This window comes from Crocuta crocuta, unplaced genomic scaffold (assembly GCF_008692635.1).
Source record: "Crocuta crocuta isolate KB4526 unplaced genomic scaffold, BGI_CrCroc_1.0 scaffold25, whole genome shotgun sequence".
Classification (NCBI taxonomy): domain Eukaryota; kingdom Metazoa; phylum Chordata; class Mammalia; order Carnivora; family Hyaenidae; genus Crocuta; species Crocuta crocuta.
The window spans coordinates 14,299,013-14,315,905 of NW_027532015.1; the positions used below are offsets into that span (position 1 = coordinate 14,299,013).

General features: G+C 42.8%; 1 protein-coding gene across 1 annotated transcript; it reads left to right on the forward strand.

Annotated features, from left to right (window-relative positions):
* Positions 1-312: 312 nt before the first annotated feature.
* On the forward strand, positions 313-16,613 carry IL20RA (interleukin 20 receptor subunit alpha). Its single transcript, XM_077776029.1, has 6 exons — positions 313-415; positions 7,012-7,190; positions 8,630-8,805; positions 9,357-9,501; positions 13,173-13,312; positions 15,519-16,613. The coding sequence occupies exons 1-6, from the start codon at positions 339-341 to the stop codon at positions 16,314-16,316; spliced, it is 1,515 nt and encodes a 504-aa protein (XP_077632155.1). The 5' UTR covers positions 313-338; the 3' UTR covers positions 16,317-16,613.
* Positions 16,614-16,893: the final 280 nt, after the last annotated feature.

Sequence of the window (16,893 nt, forward strand, 5' to 3'; positions counted from 1 at the left end):
ACCACTGAACTCTTCCCTCTTTGTGTGGCCTCTCGATGTGATTTCTCCAGCAGAGTAGCCCAGCTTGTTACATGGCAGCTTGGAGCTTCTTGAGACTTATGTCTGCCACCTTCTATTGGTTGAAGTGAGCCATGGGGTCAGCTCAAGTTTGGGAGGAAATACACAGGACAAAAGTCCCGGATGGTGTGGCTTGTGGGGGCATGTCTGAAGACCATTTACCACACAGACTTTGTTTTCCTTTTGCTCCATTAAGACCTCAGTTCTCTCCTCCTTTTCTAGTTCTCTGCATCACTGGTGGTTTACCTAAGCCTACGAATATCACCTTCTTATCCATAAACATGAAGAATATCCTACAGTGGAGTCCTCCAGAGGGTCTACAAGGAGCTGAACTTACTTACACTGTGCAGTATTTCATGTAAGTTGGTTCTTTTCCTTTTCGCTAATTTATAAACATGAGACTCAGACACCCATTAATTGTGCGAAAATAAACCATTTGTTGTATTAAGCAAGCATTTGGAAAAAAGAAAAGTTTCAGATATTTCATGCTAAATTTTCTGGGGACATTCTGTCAAATTAAATTAAAAAAGCACTTCCTTCTTGGAGATGGAAGCATTGGGTGCTTAGGCGAGGGAAAGTTACTTAAATGGGGGAGAGAAGTTGGTCAAAATGTTATTCTGCAGCTGAGCAAACAAGGAAATCCATTATCTCTGAAGTGTCTAAACCTACTGTAATTACAGACAATTAAAAAAAAATTTTATGTTTATTTTTGAGAGACACAGAGTGTGAGCAGGGGAGGGACAGAGAGAGAGAAGGAGACACAGAATCTGAAGCAGGCTCCAGGTTCTGAGTGGTTAGCATAGGGCCTGAAGCCAGTTCGAACTCACAAACTGCGAGATCATGACCAGAGCCAAAGTTGGAGGCCCAACCAACTGAGCCACCCAGGTGCCCCTGTAATTACAGACCATTTGAAGTGAAAGTGAGTGCAGAATTCTGTGCCACTAGCTCTTCCTATTAAAAATAGTAACGAATACATTTCACATTGTATCTCTCCCTCAAAAGTCATTGCAAGCAAGAAAGAGTGCAAAACAGATAGACAATGCCCATCTTCAAAGAAACAGAGGAAATGGCCAAACCCCAAGCAATAAACTCTGAAGGATACAAGCCAAATACTGCGAAATCTGAAGGAAAACAACCACAGACACTGAAAGTGTCTAACCTTCTTGAACTCCAACAGTAGAAAATAATTTTACAAGACTCAATGTCATAGTACTAAGAGGCTTACCTAACACTCTTAGGATATGAAATCTAAGGATTTCCACCACCAGAAATTGAGAAAATGTCCCCATGAGCCCCAGTTTGGTGTCACAGAATGTCAGAGACAGAGGAACTGAAAGAGATTCAAATGACATATCCACTGGACAGGCCTAGTCACCCCGGTGAGGTGGGTGCAGGAGGGAGGGGAGGTGACAGTGGCTGGGAGGCAGCCTAAGGGGACTATGACCTTAGTGATGTGCCATGGGCACATCAGCCTCCTGATAGTCCACAACTTGAGGGTGGATAGGCTCTGCAGCAAAGGGAATGATATGATGTGGAGAGCAGGTGTGTGACTTACCCCCACCCCATGGCCGTTCTCTCAATATTCGGTAAATAGCTGGCCCTGTTCAAAGAGTAATAGTCCCAAAGAATCTGGCACGACATTTCTCCATAATTACTGGAAAGGAGAAAGACAAAGAAGAAGGAGGAGGAGGAGGAAGAGGAAAAGGAGAGGGAAAGAGAGGGGGAGAGGGAGAAGGAGATGATAAGTGAAAAGTTCCTGAAAAGCTTTCTTGTGGAAAAAGGAGAAAAATTCAGACAAGTAATTGTTCATACTTTGAATCATACACAATGTGATCTCTAATGATAAGTCAGGAAGGAAGAAAGGAAGGAAGGAAGGAAGGAAGGAAGGGAGGAAGGGAGGGAGGGAGGGAGGGAGGTGGGAGGGAAGGAGGGAGGGAGGGAGGGAGGGGGAAAGGAGGGAATAAGAGGGAAGGGAAGAGAGAAAGGAAGGGAGGAAAGAAAAGCAAGCAGTCAAAGAAGAAATTCTAAAACAAGAGGAAGGATTTTTTTAAAAGACAAGTGGGCAGAGCTTAGGGAAAAGATGGAAAATAAAAATGTTATAGAGAAGAAAACCCTAAAGCTAACTGATAGTAAAAATTGAAATGTGATAATGACTATCTGGAATTACACATCACAAATTCATGCTCAATCTAGGAAAATGTAATAAAAACATTGGAAGACCTCTCCTGGTGAGGTTACTGAACGTGAAGAAAATGAAGTACTTTATGATGATCGTAAGAAGAACAGGAATCAAGTGAGGTGGGGCAGGGGGAATGGCGTGATTTCTGTCTGGCAACACTCGACAGAAGGCAATGATACATATTCTGAGGGAAAAATAGGTGTGATCTGGGATTCTCATCAAGTTCACCAGATGTATTCTCAAGCAAGTGAGATCTGAGGATGGTACTCCCTTGAGACCTTCTTGAGGGGGAGAAAACCACTGACTAAAGATGGTATCTGCCCAACAGAGATAAAGATGAGCCTGGATGAAGAACTTAGTACTGACAACATCTTTGCCATCGTGAAAAGACTGGTAAACACACTGAAACCATCTGAGTGAAGAGCTAAGACTAAATAGTGATGGAAAATGTGGTTATCAAAATTTAGGAGGTAGAGAAAAACTTTAAATGTACTGACTTCCATAGCAGGAAGCCATTAAATGTGATCTAAAATGAAAATGCTTCATCACCTTAATAACTAAACTCCTGGTATTTTTCATAAACTATTTTGTTAATTTAAAAGATCTTTTAGGACCAAGCATCTCTTGTGGTGATGAAACACTTGAACCACAGCAATTCCTTTACTTTCGCTTCAATTTTTTTCTATTAAAGTTCAAATCAAGTCAAATTTACAACTTTGATTAAAACTATATGTGTGGTACAATCTAGTTATTATCTCTGTGTGCCGTCATCTAACCATTCTTGTGTGTATAGAGAAGCATAAGGAGACGTCCAGAGTCAAGCATGCCAAATGTTTTTTAGAGTATTAGGTTTTAGGGTGATTTTTTTAAATCTCTTTTGATTATATTTTTCTGATTGAGTTTTAAAAAAATCACATTTGGGGCGCCTGTGTGGCTCAGTCCGTTGAGTGTCCGACTTCGGCTCAGGTCATGATCTCATGGCTTGTGAGTTGGAGCCCCGCGTCGGGCTCTGTGCTGACAGCTGGAGCTTGGAGCCTGCTTCAGATTCCCTCTCTCTGCCCCTTCCCCACTTGCTCTCTGTCTCTCTGTCAAAAATAAATAAACATCAAAAAAAAATTTTTAATCACATTTACAAGAGAAGAAAAGAAAGAACAAAGCCATTTTTGTCTTTGGGGGAAAAAATCTGACCACTAAAGGCAGTGAAATATTTCAGCTGCTATGCCCAATGACCTCATTTATCCAAAATCTCACTTTCATGTTCAAGGAGTTTCTCTGGAAGCTGGTGTCTTAGGAAAGAAGACGACTCTGCAAAGAGAAGTGCTCTTGATTATGCCCCGGGCTTCCTTTTCTATTAGGTCGAGCAAAGAGCTTGCTCTGTCCTTTACATGTTCATTTGATTCAGAAAAGGATAACAAGAAAATAGGCAGAGTCATCACTGCCCTGGGAGAGCAAATAGTTTAGATGGTACAACTTTCAGAAGTGATTATTTTGAAAGAAACTTGCCGTGTCAGAGGCCTTACATGCCTGCGCATGTGCGAGATGGAGAGGAATACAGAGTAATGTATGTCACCGACAGGGCTCCAGGCTCAGCAGCAAGGCCAAGAGCCCTTGGTTTGTAGCTAGGCTCTGAACCTAGCCACGTAACCTTGGGCAAGTTACATATTATGCTTTTTACCCTTTGGAGTGAAGTTTGTTTCCAAGTAAGAAATTAAATTTTAACAAAAGTTTAAATTATATCTGCCAAAATAATTTAATGAAGAAAAAAATACAGTGTAGTTCTAAAAGCACGAGCTTTGGCGTTAGGGAAAAGTGGTTCAAATTCCAGATATGCCTATTATTAGTCACATAAATTTGAGCAGTCCCTTATTCTCACTGGGCCTCAGTTTCCTCATCTGTATAAGAGGGTGAAAATAATGGCACCTACCTCCTAGGGTCGTAGGATAATTAAATGAGAAAGCATACAAATCCTAAGCATTGGTCCCAGTGCATAATAAGCACTTCCTACCATTATCAGAAAATAGTCAGAGACCACTGAGAGCCCCACGTGACTTTTTTCATGCGTAAACATCGGTACTGGAGTATTCATTGAGTGATTCAGGCCTATCAGTTTGTAAGACTTACAAAGCATATTGTCCAAAATCTGGGAAAGAGTATTTTCTCCTCCACCCACCTCTGTCATGGGAAGTTGCCCTGTCGTTGGCAGATAAGGAAGTTTGAGGAGAAAGCATCAAATCGGTGTTGGCAGTATTTTTTAAACCTACATAGGTCAAGACTTGTTGATGGACCATGAAATCAATTTTGAGGGACATAACTAGCATTATTTTTAACAGAAAGGACTGGAATGGCGTGAAAAAGATTGGAAGGGAAAATAACCAAATTCATGGCATGTAGTAAAGTTTAAATATTATCATATAAAACCTTTGTTTTAGTATGTTAAATATATGTATGTTTATGTGAGCTGGGTCACGGTATAAAACGTATTTTTTTTTAATGTTTATGTATTATGAGAGAGAGAGAAAGAGTATGCACATGCAGGGGAGGAGCAGAGAAAGAGGGAGGGAGAGAAAGAATCCCAAGCAGGCTCCACGCTGTCAGTGCGGGGCCAGATGCAGGACACAATCCCATAAACTGTGAGATCATGACCCGAGCTGAGATCAAGAGTTGGATGCTTAAACGACTGACCCACCCAGGTGCCCCATAAAACAGATTTCTTTTTGCGGCTCAGAGCCAAACAAAAGTTTGAAAACTCTTAGGCAGTAGTAACCACTTGATGGAGAAGTTGGTCAACAGGATCTCAACTGTATTTCTAACGTCTTCTGGCGGGTATGGTACTTATGAAACAGGAGACATTTGCTTTCAGGATTCTGTTGCCATATTCTGAAAAGAGACGACACCCTTAAACTTTGGCAACACGTGATAAAGTTGACATTTCCTTGTTCTCAACACATGTTCTTGCCTTGACTTCTATGATGTCCCTTTCTCCTTGTCAGAAGAGAGACAAGGAGACTTTGTCTATTTCCAAATAGACTTTGTATCCAATCTTTAAACCCTGATGATCCTGGAATTTTATCTTAGGCTTTGCTTTGTCTCCCTGATCACTTCATTCACGCGCATGCCTTCAATGAGCAGTTTTGTGCCTTTGGTTTCAAAATCACTGCCTCCCACTCTCACCCCTTTCCTGAGCCCCAGGGCCTACCGGGCATTTGCATCTGGATCTTTTTCACATACCTGAAGTTCAACATGGCAAAAACAGAACTTGTCATCTTTCCTTCCTCCCATCCCTCCTCCCCATTTCCCAAACCCATTCTTCGGTATTCCTTTTTTTTAAATTTTTAATTAATTCATTTATTTTTAAATGTTTTTATTTATTTCTGAGAGAGAGAGACAGCATGAACGGGGAGGGTCAGAGAGAGAGGAAGACACAGAATCTGAAGCAGACTCCAGGCTCTGAGCTACCTGTCAGCACAGAACCTGACACGGGGCTCGAACCCACAAACCGTGAGATCATGACCTAAGCCAAAGTTGTCTGCCCAACCGACTGAGCCACCCAGGCGCCCCTTTAATTTATTTTTGAGACAGAGAGAGACAGAGCACGAGCGAGGGAGGGGCAGAGAGAGAGGGAGACACAGAATCTGAAACAGGCTCCAGGCTCTGAGCTGTCAGCACAGAACCCAACGCGGGGCTCGAACCCACAAACCGTGAGATCATGACCTGGGCTGAAGTGGGACGCTTAACTGACTGAGCCACCCAGGCACCCTATTCTTCGGTATTCCTTATCTTGGTAAACGTTACCACTGTCCCAGACAGAGAAGAGACATCATCCTGAACTTCATCTCCCTCATCTCTTACTTGCCCTCAGTGGCCAAGTCTTGGCTCCCAACATTTCCCTCTTATGTCTGGTCATTTCTTCTATTGCTGCTGTCCTTGTCCAAGCCACCAACATCTTCCACCTGGACCACTGTCCTCTCAACAGCTCCCCAGGCTGCCACCCCTAACCCACTACATGCTCCATCCTACGCCAGTCAGCTTTCTAGAACCTCAACATGCCTGCATTAATCCCTTCATTGACTCCTACACAACACTGTCTCTCTCACTAGCTCCTCTGAGGTCACTTAATCTCTCTATTCCTCAGTCTCTCCCACCTGAAAAGTGCTAAAAATATTTCCCCCTCCCTCCTTGCTATGGGCTTGACGTTTTTACTAAAGGAAAGGATAAGTTCATATAAACAGCCTTGTCACTGTCATCATCATCACTGTAGTCACTGTGGCATGCCCTCCAACCTAGTGAATTTTCCCTAGAACCCTCGATAGCAAGTAGATTTTTAAAGTTTATGAGAATGTCAAGGTGATTTTTCTTCCAAGAAAAAAAATGACTAATTTTTCTTAAAACAACCCATCAAATTGACCTTTATAGGCATGGTGGACTAAAAATTTACTTAGATGATTACCGAAAGAATTGATCATACAATATGTAGTATTTGTACTGTACCCCAAGAAGAAGAATAAAATACATGCTTTCAAAATGTACTATTCACATTATAATTCACAGAAAAGAAAGGTGATTGCAGAAATTCTGACTCATGTTCCTGACAGCTAATGAAAAAAACTTGCCAGCAGCAAACATTGATTCTTTTTTATCTCAATGACAGGCACTTTTGTTGTTCTGAAGAGAAGGCCTTAACTTCCATTCAGTTTTGTATAATGACGGGTTTTATTTTCCCTATTGTAAAGCACAGAGGGCACCTCGTGTTATTAATTCGGTGTCTTTCTCAACAGATATGGGCAAAAAAAATGGCTGAATAAATCTGAATGTAGAAATATCAGTAGGACCTGCTGTGATCTCTCTGTGGAAACTTCTGATTACGAACATCAATATTATGCCAAGGTCAAGGCCACTTGGGGAACGAATTGTTCCAAATGGGCAGAAACAGGACGATTCTATCCATTCTTAGAGAGTAAGTAACACAATTGTCTATAAACGTGTATAATATCAAGTTCATCTGACCATCAAGTATACAGTCTTGGACTCATGGACAGCGTTGCCTGAGAGACCAGTGCTCTCCATGGCTCTGTTTTTCTGTCCCTCAGCTCGTAGAATGACCAGTCCTAGGGGGCTTCCTCTTGCTGGATCACAGTTTCATCTTTAGAATAAGAAGTTTGGTTGAGTCATTACTAGGATCTCTCCCAGGTTCAAAATTAACACCAGCTGCCAATATTATAATAGTTCAATTTTGTTTGATTATTTAGTGGGAGCTATGAAATTTGAGGAACTGACAGATTTTTTTTAATTGCTGTGGGTTCATAAACCATGGCGTTAAGTCCACAAGATTGATTCAAGATCATTCTGATTGCCAAACTAAGTGTCTTTATGTTAAAAACTTGGTAGTGTGATGATGTAATTTGTAGGTGGAACTCAGAATTAAGGCAATATCTTCCTCATATTTGCTTTTTAAATTTTTCCATCTCCTGTTCTGTGCCTGACTTCAGTGTAGAGGACCCACTCAGAGGCAACATAATGAAATGTATATGTACTCCTCGAGTCCTGGAGCTGGAGCTTTTCCTCTGGGAACCTTTTGGATCAGAAGTCAGCAAAGTATGCCCTCAGCCCAAATGCAGCACTACCCCCTTTCCATTTCTCTACAGACCAAGAACTTAGAATGATTTTTACTTTTATATAAATAATAGTTACAACAAAGTTCATATGGCTTGTAAAGCCTAAAACACTTCCCGTCTGGGCCTTTGTGGTAGAACCTCTGTTCTAGATCATTCCAATCACATCTTCAAAGGTCTTCTCTTTTTAAGTATATTTCTTTTGAGAGAGAAAGATACAGAGAGAGAGAGAGAGAGAGAGAGCAGGGAGGGGAGAGGGAGAGGGAGAGAGAGAGAATCCCAAGCAGGCTCCCTGCTGTCAGTGCTGCACCTGGCTGGGCTCATTCTCACAAACTGTGAGATCATGACCTGAGTCAAAATCAAGAGTCAGACATGCAACTGACTGCGCCCCCCATCTGCTTCTTCAAAGGTCTTCAACAGTGGTTCATTCCTCCATGTCTGATTTTCACCACTTGCAGTTCATATTAGTGTTATTTATCACCAACTTTCCAGTTGATGTCATAGAAGTGTTGTAAACACTTTTAATTCTATTTTCCACCTGTTTATCCATGTGACTAGGAACTAGGTAAATTCACCACTTGAATATTCTTTTAATGTGGTGTCAGGGTATGTGAAATGATTGTTTCAAGATGTAGCATAACATGGGCCCACCTTTGAGCATTCTGAGTCATCTCACCTAAGAGGTGGACTGTAGGGCTTTGATCCCCATAGGAATATATTGTAGTTTTATCCATGGCAATTTCCACCTCTGAACACGATCATTCCCTCTCCTCTCCCCTTTAAGCACAAATTGGCCCACCAGAGGTTGCTTTGTCTACAGACGAGAAATCCATTTCTATTGTTCTGACGGCTCCAGAGAAGTGGAAGAGAAATCCAGAAGAAAGTTCTATCTCCATGCAACAAATTTACTCTAATCTGAAGTACAATGTGTCCATATATAATGCTAAGTCTAACAGAACGGTAAGCCTAGAACGGGGGCATATAATTGGTGTCACTTTTCACAGCTAATGCTGGAACAGGCAGGCTGACGCGTGTGAATCTGAGAAGATGCGATATTCAAAAAAGATGTCATACAAAATGTAGTTGAAGCCAATCTGGAGAAATCTCCAGCACTTCCTTCAGATTTCCCTTGCAGAGACTCTCTGTTAATGGGGTCTGGTGTTGCTATTGGATGGAGAACAACTGTCTGCCTCACTTTGACCGAGAGCTTTTACTTGCGTAACATCTGTCCGTGAATGAAAAAAGATGTCAGCAAGAGCATAGGACGAGGGTGATTAAGAAATCCATCCGTGTGTTATTACTTAGATATGTTCCCAGAATGGGTCCATTTCCTGACCATGCTCTGCTGAGCTAAAGGGAAGGGTATTTTAAAGCTGTTGCTGAAGAAAAGCTTGTCATGATGATAAAGGGTTTAGTGGTCTCTTTGTATTTTATTTCCTCCTAGAGATATCTGCCTGCGGTAGTGCTGGAATTTTGTGGCTCTAACTGCTGTTTGCAATCCTTTGCTCTAGTGGTCCCAGTGTGTGACCAACCACACGCTGGTGCTCAGCTGGCTGGAGTCGGACACTCTGTACTGCGTGCGCGTGGAGTCCTTCGTCCCAGGGCCTCCGCGCCTTGCTCAGCCTTCTGAGAAGCAGTGTGTCCGTACTCAGAAAGGTAAGCTTAAAATATCTCAGCTGGTCTGAGGAAGGAGATCTGATAAGAGAAGAAGGATGGCAGTTATAAACAAGGTTTTGAAAAACCCATGTCTATCAGAAACAAGTTGAGACAAAGGCAGAAGCAACCAACGCCAGAAATGCATTGAGCAGCCTGGGACTCTGCCATTGAACTTGGCCAGCGTTAAGGGTGTGTTTGCACCCCCTGGGGGACTCTCAGCACCCATCCGTTGGTGTCCGCTGCCAACAAGTCTCTTCTGTGGGAAAATAACAATTAAGAATTTTTTATACACATCTTTTTTTTTTTATTGTAATCACTTTCATCAGTACAAGTTCCGTGGTCTTCAACATCAAATTTCATTGCTAGAAACAAAATATTATCCTAAAAACACTTGAAGACACAGCTTTTGCTCTCCCTGAGGAATACAAATGACAGGCTGTGCAAATTGTATCCAGATGTCACTCACTGGCTGCACGAGGGCCTGGGATCAGCAAATCGACAGCTACTTTCTCACCATTGACTCTCTCTCCTTCCTTTTGTCTTCTTCTCGTGTTTTCTGAACTTGGCTGAAGACTGTCATTCCTGTTAGGAGACACAGAGTTTGGAGCTTAGCATTTGTCTACTCGCTCCTCCCCAAGGTTACAAGGAGCTTGAACTTAAAGCTTGAATGTTGAAAATGAACCCTAAGGTTTACCCTCATCAAATGGCTCTTCATCCATTATTCTTCCTTTTTCTTCTTCTAAACATGCTGGCCTAGGACAGGTGTCACACCTTTTCCCCCAACCCGGCCCCATCACCAGCTCGGAGATGCCAGTGGTGACAGGGGCCCTGCTCCCCTCCTCTCTCCCACCCCCCGCACTGCAAGATGAACCCGGCCCAAGGAATGAAAAGGGGACTTTGTGAGTACATATCAAAAGTGAAAAGCTTTATTTCTGAATCTCCATCCCTACCCTGCCTTCCCCTGTAAAACGAAGGGCGTTCTGCCCTGTTTCAAATAAAACTGAAATGCTACCCTAGCAAAAGGCAAAACAAAGCAGATTGAAAAATCATCTCTGTATTTGGAAAGTATGCTCCGTTTACCAAGGGCTTGGTCAGTGGCCAGGTGGTAGGAATGAATTTCCAGTGGAGATCATTGAAGCAGTGGGCAGATCTAGAGAAGCTCAAGTACAGACCCAATTAAGTCCTTCCCAGTAAGAGGTGGACCACCTTTCTCCCTAGTCTAAGAAAGGTAACTAAATAATCAGGCATCGTTTCAAGTTCTGCCCTTTTCCGTGGCACCCCAGCTGTACAACCTCTTTGGGGACTGTTCTTTGAAAAACGTTTCTGCTCACCCCAGCCCGCCCCCACCCAAAAATATGGATACAGTTTATTAGCTTTATTGTGGCAAACATGTGCTCTTGCATTCTAAGTGCCATCCATCATTGTCATGGCGCTTTTTGATTGGGGCAAGTTCAGTTCAGAGACCAGAGATTGTATTAAGAGGACTAGACTGAGTTGTAACCTGATGTAGGGCAAGTGTTGCTTGGCCAACCTGAACAACTACACTGTGCTGTTGGCACCTTTCTGTGTGGAACCTGAGGACAGATGTGCTCCTCAGGAATCATTTGGGGTGGAAGAGTCTGCCTTTGGACCCCTGGACCTGGACATTTTCTCACTGGCTGTTGTCGACCACCCTCATTGTCCATGACACTTCTATTTCCGATCTTTAATATATTTAACTGGATTGTGACTTTGCTACTTTGTCTCAGGCCTAAGCATCAAGAATATCCAAATATCTGTATAGATTAGAGAGCCCCAGGACATTCTGATTTTATTTTATTTTATTTATTTTATTTTATTTTATCTTATTTTATTTTTAATGTTTATTTTTGAGAGAGAGACAGAGTATGAGCAGGAGAGGGGCAGAGAGAGAAAGAGAGAGAGAGAATTTGAAGCAGGCTCCAGGCTCTGAGCCCAACGCGGGGCTCGAACCCACTAACTGTGAGATCATGACCCGAGCCAAAGTCAGAAGCTTAACTGACTGAGCCACCCAGGCACCCCTGCTCTGATTTTATTAATCAGAACCCATATCTATATCTCTATATATCTCTAGATCTATATATCTAGATATATAGAGAAAGATTTACTTTAGGGAGTTGGCTCACTTGATTGTAGAGGCTGATAAGCTCAAAATATGTTGGGCAGTCCAGCTGGCTGGATATCCAAGGAATAGCTAATGTTACAGTTCTTGTCTGAAAGTAATCTGCTGGCAGATTTCTCTCTTTCTTGAAGTGATCACTATTTTTTCTTTTTTTTTAAATTTTTTATGTCTTTATTTTGAGAGACAGAGACAGAGAGTGAGAGGGGGAGGGGCAGAGAGAGAGGGAGACACAGAATCTGAAACAGGCTCCAGGCTCTGAACTGTCAGCCCAGAGCCCGATGCGGGGCTCGAACCCACAGACTGTGAGATCATGACCTGAGCCGAAGTCAGATGCTTAACCAACTGAGCCACCCACGTGCCCCCCCTTTTTTTATGTCTTATTTTTTCTATTAAAGCCTTCAACTGATTGGATAAGGCCCACCCACATTATAAAGATTTAATCTTTACACTAATCTGCTTTACTCAAGTCTATTAATTTATTTTTAAAAATTTTTATTATGTTTATTTACTTTGAGAGAGAGAGAGAAACAGAGCAGGTCAGCACAGAGCGCGACGCTGGGCTCGAACTCATGGACCACGAGATCATGACTTGAACCGAAGTCAGACACTTAACCGACTGAGCCACCCAGGTGCCCCTCAAGTCTATTAATTTAAGTGCTAATCTCATCTAAAAATGCCTTCACAGAAACATGTAGAATATCTCACCAAATAGCTGGGTACCATGAATTAGCCAAATTGGCACTGAAAATCACCCATCACAACTTCTAGTACCCTACAGGAGTGCAACAAATATAAGTTAGTCACAATGAGCGCTATTCACAACTGTATAGTCTGATGGATGGTGGGCCAGGACTGCTTCCTCAAAAGCTATTCACCAGGTCTTTCCATGCCCCTGTGGACTTTCATCCATCATGAACCTACAGCACAACAGGACCAGGAAAGGAGTTACTGCCGTCCTCAGCACACACCAGCTCAGCCACCTCCTTACACACATCTCAAGCTCCAGACCTACCCAGAAAGTCTAGCCGACCCACTCAAGGATGGTTCCGTTAGTAACAAAGAAGGGGATGCCATACATTCCTGTCTTCTGCTGAATATGTGGAAAAGATTGAGTCAAATGAGTACATGGAAAAGTGGGGCATCTTGACGGGATCTTATCAAGAGGGTTTTGTTGGTTGGCTTAAAGTGTATGAGTTGTCCATATGTTAGGCACACTTAGCTTTAGATATGAGAGCCGGCATGACTCTAATAGCCAGACATAAAATGTTGGCCTGTCTGCTGATTGGGGTGTTAAGGCATCCGTGCTGTAAACGTTTGTGACAAGTCCAGATGATTCCCTAAGACCAGCTCTTGTCAGAGAGTAGGAATTCTGAAACCCCTTATCCTGTTTAGTTCAAGTTTCTCAATTAATAAATGAAAAAACTGAATTCCTAAACGTAAGTAATCGGCCCAAAGCCGCTTGAAATTTCCAGTGTTTTCCCACCACACTGCATCACAACTATCTATCCCTCTGCTTTTTCTTTTTTTACAGATCAAACATCAGCACTGAAGGTTAAAATCATCTTCTGGTATGTTTTGCCCATATCCATTACCGTGTTTATTTTTTCTGTGATGGGCTACTCCATGTACAGATATATCCATGTTGGCAAAGAGAAACACCCCGCAAATTTGGTGAGTTCTTAGTGTGGCAGGAGTTGTTATAACCACTCACTTTCAACAGAGTAGAAAAGGAGGCTCTAGAACAGACACATTCCTTTTATAAGCAGAGTGAGTTTAAAGAATTAATTAATTTTGAAAAAACACTTTTGGTACTAGATTAACTCACTAACATAACCAAGGAGGAAGATTCCTCAGCTTGGACAAAGATTTTAAGTTTCATGAGCAGATTAGACCAGGTCTTGAGGCACACAGATAAATTAAGTCGCAATCCACGCCCTTCCAGACGTTCAAATTTAGTTGAGGACTAGAATTTCAAAACGATGCATGAAGGCTAAGAAGAAAGCAGGCACTGAGGACTCTGGGGGTACAGGCAGGGCACTGAACCCTTCATTGGGGTCCAGGAGAAGCTTTATGCCCTGCCCTGGTTAAGAAAGAGGAGTAAGAGTTAGGGCACCGACTGCTGGCAGAGAAACCAGCAGGGAGCAAGGTGAGCAGATGTTTGGAAAACCACGTGATACTGCTGAACTACACAGTTGCCGATGAGAAACTACAGAAGTGCAAGTGGATAGGGGGTGTTAGGGCCAGGGAACAGGAGGATCAGGGTGGTGTTCTAAGGATCTTGGGCTTTACATCCTGTTGGCAAAGGGAAATCTCCAAAGGGCTTTGAGTAGGGAGATACTCAATATCGTGTTTTAGATCCAACTGGATGGGTTTCAGATAACTTTGGAGAGAGTAGGACTAGAAATGAGAAGAGCAGCTGGGAGACTGGGGCAGTTGCCCAGGGGAAGGGAGGGGAGAGTCTAGAAGAGGGGAGTGGGGTGTAGGGCCGAAGACAGGCGTGGAGTGGAAACACATTGAAGAGGAAAATGGCCAGGACAATCATTCACAGCAAGGAGAGCAAGAAAATAGGAGTAAACCTTATGCTTCTGGACTGTGCACTGAAGGGCTCAGAAGGGCTGGGCACATATATATATTAATGATAAAAATGATTTCTTTGCATATTATTAAAATATATGTTCACATATGCACAATGCATACATGTATGCAACGCAAGCTGTTAGTTTGGTTTTTGAATGTTTCTATTATTCTGCCTGCTTTTAGGCTTCAGAGTTGGTTTTCTAATGGCACAGGGAGAGCTTTCCTGGGAGGAAAATTCATAAGAGAGTTGGTCACATGTAAAACCAAAATTTTGTAAAAGAATGAGGCTGAATGTAGTATTTTGTCTTTTTTTTTTTTCTAAAGAGAGAGCACATACAAGCAAGTGGGGGAGGGGCAGAGGGAGAGGGAGAGAGGTGGGGATGGGTATTAAGCAGGCTCCAAGCTTAGTGCAGAGCCCAACATGGGGCTCAATCCCACAACCCTGGAATCACGACCTGAGCTGAAATCAAGAGTTGGACATTCAACCGACTAAGCCACCCAGGCAGGCGCCGCTGAATGCCATATTTTGTAACGTTGAATGGAATCACATCAAGGGGTGGACAATGAGGACTCTCACATAACTCAGGACTGGTCATCTAACCAGGCACCTTAGACATATCTCCAGCACAATTTTCATCTCAAACCAGTTTTCCTGAGATGATTTAGAGTTTCTCTATCTGCCATAAACGCACAGATGAATTTCCCTTTTTGGCCTCATTATACTGTGAGTAGAGTGGTATCTGGGGAATGAGTAAAACCATCCCTACTTGTGTGCATATTTCTTTTTTTTTTTTTATATGCAGTTTCCATGCTCACCCACATCTCATGTCCGGGGTACATCCAATACAGGGCTGGTAACCTGGAGAACCATCGCTAAGAAATACGTCATCACCCATAATTAACAAAGGAATTTCAAAACTACCTCAGTCCTCGCCACTTCTCATGTGGCAGAAATTCTGAATTTACAGAATTAAAAACTGAGGCTCAAGAAATGAAATAACTCCCCTGAACTCCCTCAGCCAATTAGAGAAGAGCACAGCCTTACCCTGGTCCTTGGGCCAGATAAGCACTCCCCCAGGGAACCACTTTTCACTTCGAGTGCCTTTTTCGTGTCTTGACAAGTCTCTTGCCTCCACGTGAATGAGGCTTTCTGTTTATTCCAAGAATAACTTTCACTTCCATGAGTGGGTAAGAATAGGTCTTTAAAACTGTCTGATGACAGTATAAGTTCTACTTAACAGCTGTTTTTCTTGTCTCTCTCAAGCGAAAAGGTGAAAACCATTCTCTTCTCTCTTTATAGATTTTGATTTATGGAAATGAATTTGACAAAAGATTCTTTGTACCTGCTGAAAAAATCGTGATTAATTTTATCACCCTCAATATTTTGGAGGATTCTAACGTTCCTCATAAGGATATGAGAAATGTAGTGGAAAAAAGCAACGATGTGTTGGACGTGGATGAGCCCAGCGAGGACCAGCGGCCGCATCAGGCGGAAATGGAGGTGAAACACTTAGGGTACGCTTCACATCTGATGGACATTTCCTGTGACTCTGAGGAAAACACCCAGGGTACTTCCCTACCCCAGCAAGAGTCACCAGGCAGAGCAATATCCACAGATACGGCTGTTGTTGAATACGAATACAACGTAAGAACTACCGACGTTTGTGTGGGGCCTGGAGGTCGGGAGCTCAATTTGCAGGAGGAGGTGTCCCTCCAAGGAACATTCTTTGAGCACCAGGTGGCTTTGGCAGACGTGAGCCCCCAAACGCCACTGTACTCGTATGCCCCTCAGCTCCGAGACCTGGACCTGTGGCTGCGGGAGCACATGGGCACGGAAGAGGAGCCAGAGGAAGAGCCGTCAACCACACTGGTGGACTGGGACCCTCGGACTGGCAGGCTGTGCATACCGTCTTTCTCTAGCTTTGAACAGGACTCAGAGAGAGGCAAGCATCCTGAGTCTGAGGAGCTCGTGGAGGAAGGCCTTTTGTCTAGACTGTATGAGGAACATCCTCCAGACAAGCCACCGGAAGAAAATGAAACCTATCTCCTGAAATTTATGGAGGAATGGGGACTCTATGTGCAAATGGAAGAAGACTGACATCCAAACTTCCCTTTGCCACATCCCTACTGTTACAAGGCACATGGGTGCAAACATATGAGTGACTAGAAAATAAATATGTGGGATAAAAGGAAGTTTACTCAGATTTGTCAGTGAGAAGTACTTATTTCTTCTCTGCTCTCACAGCACTGGTTTCATCCTGCCTCATGAGGGGGTTGGGTCATGCATGGGGCCTCTTACAGTGATGGGGGGCACGTGGAATGCAGTGGCTGGCCCACTGTTTTGTATGCATTCAAAAATGTTTGCCAAATTGTATAAAGAATTTTTTCAGGTGAGTGGGCTGTGTATGGCCTCTCTATTATTTTATTACAAGCCTACTTCTGAAATTATTTTTCTGGGCATTTAACAAGTGTAGAGCACTGTAGAAGAATATTTCACGAAGACCATTCATTTAAATAAATACTACTCTTTTTTTAGAATTTAGTTTATGGTCAGAGCGATGAAATATTTAAAACATACAAAGATCACTAAGTTGGTGGTAAGTTGGTAAGTTGGTCACATTTAAAGACCCCAACCCACTATTCAATCATAATTATCCAAGTTCAGAGTAGCAAAA